We start from the raw sequence: 12004 nt of genomic DNA, 5'->3' as shown, positions 1-12004 counted from the left end.
CACCTTCGCCACTCGAAGGATTTTTTTTTCAGAAAATCATAATGAATCTTCCTGGCTTTCTCGCATATTATCGCCTCACTTAAGCTATCCCCTGCAAGTTGCTTCTCTTTCAACCACACTAGCAACAGTTTTTCCACCTCTTCCAGCACTTGAGGCCTCTGCTTAGTTAACATTGTTAACTCCTTTTGCAACATCAGCTGCTTTGTTAGGCCCTGTATACGCAAACAAAAGAAAATGGGAAACGAAGAATGGGAAATCATTGGCACGTACGAACCCGCGTAGGGAAACTGGCCACCAGTGTTTTTGTTCGCCACCAGAGCGTGTGGTTGTGAACAGATGCAAAATTTTGCAAACTTTTTTGATCGTAACCCGATTTATACATGTTCAGAAACGTTCGTGATCAGAGTTTCTACTGTATACACTTTTGAATCTCAGATTTCAAATCACAGTAAAAGTGTGCTAAGGTTTTAACTAATACTATTCACAAAATACATTAGATGCATGTTCTGCTTTAATTTGGTCTTCATCTTCATCAAACATATACAAAATAATGCATTTGAGGACAGTCTGTAGTAGTTATAGTGTCACATTTACAGACAAGCGACTGCAATAGCAAAAGAAACTAATCACAGCTTTAAAAGTGGAATGCCTTCATCCCCATGATAATTATTTCACATAATGAGACATGCCTGGGACAATTACTTCCAAGGAAAATTTGTGGTGATGGTGATGCATGTCCAATGTAATGGTTCAGCACACAGTATAACTATTTATATGATGCATGCAGTTATTGTTAATACACATAGGATAAAGAAAAAAACTCAATAGCTAATTTTGGCAAATATTCACTGAAAGATGTAAAGACGTTTGCATGTATGTGTGAGTTTGCTGCGTATCGATTGATATTTGGGCTTCAGTTTTCACACATTGACAGCAACATGTACACTGAACAATTTCCTTTTCTTTGGTTTTATTCTTGAATAAAAGCATACTTATTTTGTTATACCTTTTGTGAAAGTGTTTATTTGATATTTGGACTTATTCTTCACATGAACATTTTCTGTTTTAGTTGTGTGTTCAACATTTCTTGCCTTGCATGAGGCTAGGGATCTGCACTGGCAATCGGAATGGTTGCAGGTTCGAATCCCGTAAATGCCAATAGAGACTCTGCTCTGTTGGGCCCTTAACCTGCAATTGTTGAGCGCTTTGAGTAGTGAGAAAAGTGCTATATAAAACGCAAAGAATTTTTATTATTATTATTATATTACATTTACATAGATTGCTGTAGACACGGAACACACATAATGTATTTTTTTCTATACAATTCCAGACACCTCACTCCCAGATAAACAGACTTCAGCTTGGAGTATTTTGTGTCTAACGTCAGCTGCTTCTGAGGGGGAAGGGATAGTAGGCTGCCTGCCTGCCTGAGGCCGATTGACACATTTGTAAAACAAAGACGCCATCAGTGTGCAATTAATGCAGTGGTAAGGAGGTGCAAGTAAAACTAAGGTTGTCTGGCATTACAAATATTTTCAGAGGCTTCAGGGATTCTAGTGTTAAAAAAAAGCCACAAATGTATCAAATGTTCATAAGACAAAACACTAACATGCTTAACCAGTTTTTAAGTAAAAGACACATTTTTCTTTTAAGTTAACAAGCCTATTGTTTACTAAGCAGAAATTTCAAAATTTGCCTTTGTCTTTTCTTTTTCTAATTAAAAATGTAAGCTGCTGCACTTAACAAGCTCGCTGTCCAAACTCAAACAGTGTCTGTTTTACTTTAAAGTACAAAATAAAAAGGTCTGAATTCATTAAAGTAGCTTTTCTTGCCGCTTGTTAAATTTACAGAAAGACTTCACCAATTCCTTTTTCTTAGTTTAATACTCCACTTTCTTTAATGTGAAGGCTAATGGTCCAGTTGTCTCTTGTTGACTCCGTCTCTTGAAACATGCTGGCTCAATTACCGTAACACCTTGCATAAAGGAGCTCCGCAACTAAATTAACAAAGCCTAGAAAAACAGGGGCTGAAAAAGATCGTTTTTGATTAGCCAATTTACTGATGAAGTCTTTTTTAGTGAAAAATCAGCCAATTTAAAACGGCGGCCAATCAATCCCAGCATCTCTAGTTATCACAGGTCACATCCAAATACTGTACAAATATGAATCTGAATTTTGAAATTTATTTTATGCTACTTTTTGCTGATTACATACAACAGACAATAAATCTAATCTATTTTGGGTATGTCAAAAAATTGAAACAGTCAGATTAAAGTATGTAGTGTATGTGAACAGATGCCAGATTGTTTAAATGTTTATATTATCACCATTTTTTGCGTTTTTACTCTGTTTTAGGTGAAAGTATATGCATATCAGACTGTCACTTATCCTTTGGATGCATCTGATCAGTACTTTTTGGTTTTTAGGGGCAGACAATTGATGCTAGATGTTCCTAGACCTTTCTGCTTTTTTGTCCCAATATATTTCTTAGTTATGCTGGCAGTGTGTTTTGGGTCACTTGCCAGCAAACATGACTGCAGATATTTTCTAGTTCAGATGCAAACAAGACGATTCTGTACACTTCTGAAGTCTCTTCTGCTATATTACTCAACAGTTCCATTATCAATAAAGATCACCAAGTGGGTTCTAAAATGAGTTTATGTATGCTCAAGTTACAATATTATATCCAACATTTTTGACACAAAGTGATATACTTTGGATCATTGCTCCTTTTGTCACATTCTCAACTCTCTCTTCTTTAAGGGTGTCATGTGTTAACTCTTAATTCTATAAAGTAATCTCTATACATTTCAAGCAAATTCTAATTTTACCTTTAATTCTGGTACCAATGAGGTTTTATTATTGAAATATACTGCTTAAACATCATATATTAAAGTCTTATTTTATGATGCATCCAGTTATAAAAATATGAATGCTATATAAATAAAGGACCTCGTACCCTGCACAAGTAATTGCTTGGAGGTTTTCATTTAAACTTACATACCTTCCTACTAACAGATTAAGGTAAGCAATTCTCTCTTTTCATTTAATGAATACAAACTTAATTGTGTAGCAATACCCATTGGTGTTATGTAAAGATAAGAATATGATCTTTTATGTGGCTTATTGTTTCAAATTCTTTATTATTATTTATTGAATGCAGCTGTATTATGTGAAACAGATTTATCTCTCTATTATAAAAGGAAATCTTGAGACAACACTTTTTTGCCAAGAGATTTTTTAAGTCCTGCGAGATGAGACTATTGCCAAGAGATTTTGTCAAGTTCTGCTCTCCTCTCAACCATTTTCAAACACGCCTACAGTCCACTCAACTCTCATTCGTGTGAATGCTTTTGTCAGACACAGTTCCTGCACTCTCAGCTCTTATAAAATTTTTACGTTTTCCTCATTTAAAGTCGTTTATGAAAAGTCCTGTGTTTCATCCTTTAAAGAAGCTTTTCTGGACAGTATTTTTAGACATACAATCTATTAGTTTCCATCGATATAGTCTTTTTCTGGACAATAATTTTATATGTTCTAGATGACACGTCAATGACTAAGTGAAGAAGAAAGGGCAGTACAGTAATCCCTCCTCCATCGCGGGGGTTGCGTTCCAGAGCCACCCGCGAAATTAGAAAATCCGCGAAGTAGAAACCATATGTTTATATGGTTATTTTTATATTGTCATGCTTGGGTCACAGATTTGCGCAGAAACACAGGAGGTTGTAGACAGACAGGAACGTTATTCAAACACTGCAAACAAACATTTGTCTCTTTTTCAAAAGTTTAAACTGTGCTCCATGACAAGACAGAGATGACAGTTCAGTCTCACAATTAAAAGAATGCAAACATATCTTCCTCTTCAAAGGAGCAAAGAAATCAATAGGGCTGTTTGGCTTGTAAGTATGCGAAGCACCGCGGCATAAAGCTGTTGAAGGCGGCAGCTCACACCCCCTCCGTCAGGAGCACAGAGAGAGAGAGAGAGAGAGAGAGATAGAGAGAGACAGATAAAAAAAATCAATACGTGCCCTTTGAGCTTTTAAGTATGCGAAGCACCGTGCAGCATACTTAAAAGCTGCACACAGAAGGTAGCAACGTGAAGATAATCTTTCAGCATTTTTAGACAAACGTCCGTATAGTCTAGGTGTGCGAACAGCCCCCCTGCTCACACCCCCTACGTCAGGATCACAGATAGTCAGCGCAAGAGAGAGAGAAAGAAAAGTAAGTTGGGTAGCTTCTCAGCCATCTGCCAATAGCGTCCCTTGTATGAAATCAACTGGGCAAACCAACTGAGGAAGCATGTACCAGAAATTAAAAGACCCATTGTCCTCAGAAACCCGCGAAGCAGCAAAAAATCTGTGATATATATTTAAATATGCTTACATATAAAATCCGCGATGGAGTGAAGCCGCGAAAGGCGAAGCGCGATATAGCGAGGGATTACTGTATGTCAAAAAGAGGCCCAAAAGCGTAGGAGAGAAAAAAAAATTCAAAAACAGAATAATAATCTAAGTGCAAATTCAGAAAATAAGGAGAGTAATAATCAGTCCAGACCAAGTGAAATTGAAAACCTAGCAGATCCAAGCGGGGTCGGAAATGAATTATGAAAGTACTAAAATTCGAAAGTCTCAAAAAACTGATAGTAAAGATCTCATTAGCACTAACAAATGGAAATCATAATGGAAGAGCGAAAAGAGATTGAATATATGGACATAGGTGATATGACAGAAGTATGTAGATATTGTTCAGCTTTAAAGTTTAAGTCAGAAACTTGTAGATCGTCTAATTCATGTTGCCATGAGGGAAAATTAGTGTTTCTTCCCAATGAAGAGGTGTATCTGGGAGAATTAAGATTTATTGTTTGGTGAAAGTGAAATCCATAAAAACTACAGGCAAAATATCCAAGTCTACAATAATCTGTTCACGTTCGCATCATTCAATGCTCAAAACGTATATTTACACAATAGTGGACCATACACGATGAGAATCTGTGGTCCCGCAACAATTAAAGCTACTACAAGTTTAATTTAGATGAAACCACAATTCGGTCAGGTTAGATTTATGATAATGGAGAAGCGATGCAACATAGAATTGAAAGGGTTAAACGATCAAACGTATTAGAAATTCTACAGCCAATAATGGGTACAAATCCATACGTCCAAAAGTATCGCACTTTACACAAAATTTATCTGCAAAACACGGACAAAGAAGTTTTCTTGGATTTCTATATGAATCAGAAAGATCACGCTCGCATATATAATAAACCAACATGTGACGAATTGTCAGCGATAATAGTTTTGAAAGACAGAGATATCAAAGACAGAAGTTTAAAAAGTACTTGCATCCATTTACCCATACAGGGGTGGCAGAGGCACGAAGTGGCTGGCGCATAGCGCCCGCACGGGGGTTGGCAAACGAAGCGAGCACGGGGCACAGCCCTCTAGTATTCTAATATTATCTTCTTCTGAAGTTATGCAAAATAATTCCTTAAATCCAGCATTTCCTCACTTTAAAAATAGTACTTTTTCTATCAATGACAGAGCCAATTTGAAATGTTAAAACCCCAATACATAACAGCCAGTGTGAAAGGACAAATTTCTTTCAAAACATCAAAATGATAATTTTTAAAATTACCTCATAGTGATCGCCTTGGCTGTCATCAAGTATATCTTGCAGAGTATGCATTGGCCATCTTCGCCGTGAGCCTTGGTTTCTTCTATTTACAGATAGAGAAACATTTGCTACACAAAAAAAAATGTTGAAAATGTAGGTTAAATTTAGCACCGTCTCAGACTGGATTGATCTCAAAGGATATAAAAGGTCAACTTTCCTCCAGTGCATCAAAAACCAGAGGTGATACAAATGATACCTGGAGTGGGTGAAACTTTGCAAGACTACACCTGCATAAAAACTTGAGAAAAGCCAGTTGGTCTCCCCTCCTTACATAAAAAGGTTAGAAACTGCATCTGCAGTGTTTTTTGTTTTTTTTAATAATGCTAGATATGAAGTTGCTGTCAAGCTTTAAATTGGTAGGTATCAGAGAAAGCAACTGTGTGAAACTGTTCTGCATCAGCTCTTGCTATTGTTTTATGAACATGGAACTATTAGCCATAGATCACTTGATGAACTTTTGGGCTGGTTCCTAAAGAAAAACTATTAGGACAGCTATCCCTTTAAGACCAAGTTGGCATTGGCTTTTCCTGGCACAGCAAAATAGCCTGTAAACTGGAAATTTGTATTTTATAATTAACAGCAACCCTCATGCTACATTACATTCTAAGAAGCAAGAAATATTGGTCCTCAACAAAAAAACCAAAAAAAAAAAAACCCAACAACAAATAAAGTAACTGTACTATGGGCTTCATATGACATATGTAAACTACGTTGAGACAAATAACTAGTAACTGTGATGCTCTCCTCAACCAAGAACAAAATTAATCTAGTTAAGGACACATCTTTAAAAGTTTCCTAGAGAGATTTTGGACAATCTAGAAGTTCTAGGTATAGAATGAACAGAGATCGACTTAATTGTGCTTGGCAATAGGGCTGTGCAGTACACTGGTTCTGAAAGAAGAAAAGAAAACCCCAATTTTTAAAAACAGCATGGTACCAGTATTTAGTTTTGAAAGAAAAACCACACCCAATGAACCCAAAAAACCAAAAACCAACGCAATAGATCAGTATTGCTTAAATCATGAGTCGGCTCGCTGACAGGTCTATCATGGTTTGCCATACGATTGTATAGTAAAATTGCTCAGTCCATCCTTATGTGAATTCAGTGTCGAATGATATGCCACCTGCAATTTAGTGTGCTGTTTTGGTTTACTGAAATAGCACAGTATGTGAAACAATGCTGTTCATGCATTACAGACAGCTTTTGTTTCTGTGACACAAAACTATCAAGTATCCCGTCCTCCTCCCTACTCACAAACAATTTAATAATCATTCTGAGAAGACCGCCAGCAAAGACAAATATAAGCCATACATAAGAAATTGGGAGACAAGAGGAACTGACAGAGATAAGCTTGTGAGGTTAAGAGACTGTGGTGCTAGAATGAATGTCGCTAGGATGTTGAAATGAAAACAACTAGTGAGGCACAAGAATGTGACAAATTTCTGGATATTACAAAAGGCAAAGGAACAGGGTGGGTGGGTGTGTGTGTATATTATATATAAAAAAATTTGGGGTCGAGACGTTATCATCTCGGGGAGACACTTTGAATTCCCACAAGACTATTTGCATGTCACGCCCTACTTACAAACAATTTCTCGGAGACACTAACGTTCCGGGAGACAAGGAAGTGAGACAAAAGGACAGCTGCTGTACAGGCTTTTAAATGATCATTGCGCAGCGTGACATGCAGATTATGAAGCTCGGCAGCAGCAGCTGATTCATCCGCATCTCCTTAGAGTGCGTTCAGCTCCCCCTTCACAACGCGAGCGGCAAGCGTGAAGCAGTCCCCCGGAGAGAGGAGTGGGCGAGCAAAGCGAGTAGGGGCCAAAGCCCCCTAGTATGTGTATGTATATTATATACACACACACACACACACACACTAGCAGATTTGCCACTCACATATAAGGATGTGGACGTACAATTTAAACAGATTTTAATTTTCATGTGAAGTGTCACATTTGCATCCACGTGACATATAACTGCCCGTTATTGCATTTTGTTTCTCTCTCTCTATTGAATAAAACAAATTTTTCAAATGTTTGGCAATGAGATTTGTTAATTGTCTTTGCAAAAGCTATTCTAACAGGAAACTTAACGTTTTAATACAAATGGCATATCAAGATTTCCTTTGGTGTCTAATGTTATTCGCAGGAGATGTACTACAGATCAACAATTTTCATGTTAATTCGTTTGACTTCATCGTTTCTTGGTGCTAAGATTGCCCATGTACTCATTCTTTCCGTTGATAACCCTTCATGATGAAACTCTTCAATAAGATTTGGACATAATGCGTCTTCTTTAATTAGGAACTTAAAGTGAGGAAAATGTTAAAATCCATAAGAGCCGAGAGCTCAGGAAGTGTGTCTGACAAAAGCATTCACAAGACTGAGAGGTGAGAGTATCGTGGTCTTGTTTGAAAATGGTTGCTAGGAGGGCGTGACTTTTAAAAAATATCGTCTCGCTGGACTTCAAAAAATCTTTTCCAAATAGTAACATCTCATCGAAAGATTTAAAGAAATAAAATATTTATATATACATAAACACTTTTTTCCCTTTATTTGCTTTGGTACCATTTCAGTATCAGTACTGTTGTCCGAAAGCTGTTAATCGATACTGAACTCAAAATTTTTGTCCCGATTCAACAGTAATGGGTAACTTGTGTGCCTTCGGAATGGACATACAATATGCATATTCTGACTACTACCCTGGATGTGGGATGTTGCCCATTCAAGAATGCATAGCTTTCCCCTAAAACTAACATTGTGTAGTACAAATATGTGAATTTTTTCTCATGCCCTGATTTTTTTTGGATCTATTTCAATAACAAATGGGTAAAGTAAATATTTCTTTCAAGGGGAGAACCTTAGTTCCAAAAATCTGCAAAGTAGAAGACAGCTAACACTGATTAGTTTTATGCCACAAGGTACATTCTGATTTTCCTAAGAAACAATGTGCCTAACAGACAAGCAGAGGACAACAGACAAACCACAACATACTATGTGTTACATAACAATGACAAACAGCCACAGGCCAAAAGAGCCTTTGTTCAGAGAACAGTATCCATCCAATTATTTCACTGTAACCGATATTAACAATAACAGACACTGCATGAAAGGCTGGGATATCATTAGCTGCCAGATCAAGTATATATATTTTTACTGTATTTCCTTCACATATTTAACTGTATTTCCTTAACATATTTCTCCAGGGCCTTCAGGATCATCCAGCCAGGGAATAAGCACAAAGATATGCAGCTGGATGAACTTATGGTGTCCTGGATAATGGACTGTCTGTAGGGCAGACCACAGTTTGTGAGACTCAAGGACTGTATTTCTGATATGGATGTGAGCAACACTGGAGCACCACAAGGAACAGTCCTGTCTCCTTTTCTCTTCATTCTGTACACTACTGCCTATAAATATAACACCAGGCCATGCTACTTGCAGACATTCTCATATGGTTTTGCACTTATTGGGTGTATCTAAGGGGGATGAGGCAGAGTATAGGAGTCGGGTGGAGAACTTAGTTTTGCGGATGTGGTGTGACAGGTTGGACTGGTCTTGTAACACTGAGGAACTATATAAGAAAGGGCAGAGCTGACTTTTCTTAGGAGACCATGTTCATTTAATGTGAGTAGGGATATCCTTCACATCATGCACAACTCTATGATGGCCACTGCGGTTTTCTCAGGAATGGTATGCTGTGCTAACATCACTTCAGGTGACCCCCACCAAATCAACAAGCTAATTAAGAGGACAGGCTCAGTTATGGGACACACTCTGGACTGCCTGGAGGTAGCAGCAAAGGAGGGAATGAAAATAAACCTGAGTGTCATTATGAACAATTCAACACATCCTCTCTCTGACACACTAACAGAGTACTTTCAGTCAATGAATTACTTAGCAGAAGTGTGTCAAGAAATGCTACAGGGTTCCTTTATAGCAACAGCAATACGCCTGCATAATTCCTCACCGTCACTGTGACTGTGACTGCCAAGTCAGAAGTTTTCTTTCTTTTTAGTCATTCTGGTGTGTGTTCAGACCATGCTTTGTGTGTGTACATATTTATCTTTTCATGTGTTCATGTATTTAAAGAGCTTCTGTAAAAAAAAAGCCTTTCCCCCCCCTGGGGACAAATAAAGTTCCATCTGTTCAAAAAGATTTTTTTCTATTTATTCAGCATTGTCTACTTCCCTCACTGAAAACTGTGCTTTAGAGTAAGAGAGCACAAAATGACTAAGAGCTACAGACCCTGCATTAACAGGGTAATTGTATCTGCAAGCTGAACCGTAAATAATAATAACAATAACAACAACATACATTATGTACATTTAAAAAAAAGTTTAGCTTATTTCTTTAAACCTTTAAAATTCATTGCTACAAGTGAAACTGTCTCATTTATTTCTTTTTGTATGCTACCGTAAACAGCTAACAGAATGGTTAAAGTGTGTTTGTAATTTTTTTTATTTATTTTTTTATTTTTTTATTTTTTTAAGAGATTAGACTGATGCCATTTTTCTCTTTGTAGATGCATACTGAACCACTCATACTCTCTCTTGCTAGAGTAGAACTTTAAAATGTAATCCTCTGATGCATTTCTTAAAAATGAACAGTTTGAGATCATAATCAAAGAAACAAATATCAATATAAAATTATGACTATCACAGAAACATAGCCTAAATAGTGAGGGGAAGCAAAACATCTCAAAGTCTTTTGAGGACATTGCACCATTTAGATTTCTACATCAGTTATTTCAGTCAGGTAAGAGATTAAAGTTCTCCATCAATCTTCTCACCTGCAGAACTTTGAAACATCATCAAATGATGGTCAAAGGATCTAGAAGTACTGTGTCGCAAGACACCACTTTCACTGCAGCCTGGTCTTGAGCAGTATCCAAACTCTCTGGGAGCATTAACAGAACAGCCTGGAATGCAGCAGAACTCTAATACAGGTTCTGGTGCCGTCTAATGCAAAATGAAAAAGGGGGGGGGAGTGAAAATGCAGCAGAATTTATTTGAAACAGTATGTAAAAACAAGAGATACCACTTAGATACAATAATAAACATTCACAGAATGTTCTTATATTATCTGATATAACATTCTAACAAATATCTTTCAGCTATGTTAATGCCCCCCCCAGCCCCTACAATTGTTTGGAAGTAATTCATGCAATAGTCACCTAACAGAAAGTAAACACGGATCACACACAAGATGAAATACAGCTCCATGGTAAGGTCTTTCAAATTTACTGTACTATCAGAAGATAAAAAGATTGGTTACAAAATAATAAATAAATAAATAAAATAACCTTAAATAAAAATAAAAAAAAACAAAACACACACACACACACACTAAAGCAACTTCTGGTATTAAATAATTTTGATTAAAATATTTTTTGCATGCTTCTTTTATTAATATTTACACTTGAGTGTTGTAAAGTTCTTCATGCTTATTTTGTGCATTTTTCGAGTGTTTTGCAGGGAAAGTTTCCATTTCCAATTTGTAGGCTATGAGGTGTTGTCGCGTTTCCAGAATGTCTTCTATGACTAGTTCTTGTAATCCTGCAAATCACAGTATTGAACAGCAGGTGTTGCTACATCATGACTGAAAATACTGAAAGGAAAATTCTGGACTCTCTATAAAGCCGGCAGCATCCTGAAAAATCCCATGATTACACATGGGCGTTGACAAGCACATAAGCTTATTGTGATATATGGAAAAAAAATATTGCATTATTTCGCAAGAATGGGCTACATGCTGCATGGGCCAAGTGGTAAATTTAATCTGCCCAATTTAGGAATACTGGCAGCCAGTGATTATAATAGCAACATTGGGTGTAAGGCAAGAAGCACGTGTAGTGGGAGGTGTGCCGATCATTTTCAGGGCTCAGTTGCATAGCCAAGCAAAAAAAAAAAAAAAAAAGTGGGCTGTGTGCAATCAAGTAACAGAAACATAATACAACATCTGTTTAGTTTCAAGTTATTTGCTGAAGATACACTGCCTGGCCAAAAAAAAAGTCGCCACCTGGATTTAACTAAGCAAATGGGTACGAGCCTCCTATTGGATAATTACTGCATGGGTGATTATCTTTCAGCTGGCAACAAGTTATTTAACCCCGACTGGTGCAATGAGTTGCTTTTCATTTCTTAAACAACCATGTCAAAAGCCACATCTCGTGGTCATGGAAAAAATGTTAAGTCTGTTTGAGAAGGTCAAATCATTGGCATGCATCAAGCAGAGAAAACATCTAAGGAGACTGCAGAAACTACTAAAATTGGGTTAAGAACTGTCCAACGCATTATTAAAAACTGGAAGGATAGTGGGGACCCATC

At 37.1% G+C, this 12004-nt stretch overlaps 1 protein-coding gene across 2 annotated transcripts in view; it reads right to left on the bottom strand.

The window, feature by feature from the left end:
* The window catches only part of LOC114662230 (uncharacterized), a 59190-nt gene that overhangs the window by 11418 nt on the left and 35768 nt on the right, over window positions 1–12004 (bottom strand). For both annotated transcript variants that reach the window (XM_028815632.2, XM_028815624.2), the window contains exons 7-8: window positions 10468–10636; window positions 5634–5740 (exon numbers count right to left, since the gene is read on the bottom strand). In XM_028815632.2, coding sequence (XP_028671465.1) covers window positions 5634–5740; window positions 10468–10636 — 276 coding nt within the window. The remainder of the gene's footprint in view (window positions 1–5633; window positions 5741–10467; window positions 10637–12004) is intronic.

This window comes from Erpetoichthys calabaricus, chromosome 1 (genome assembly GCF_900747795.2).
Source record: "Erpetoichthys calabaricus chromosome 1, fErpCal1.3, whole genome shotgun sequence".
Classification (NCBI taxonomy): domain Eukaryota; kingdom Metazoa; phylum Chordata; class Cladistia; order Polypteriformes; family Polypteridae; genus Erpetoichthys; species Erpetoichthys calabaricus.
The sequence above is the reverse complement of the archived record's forward strand: the minus strand, read 5'-3'. Positions and strand labels throughout refer to the sequence as shown.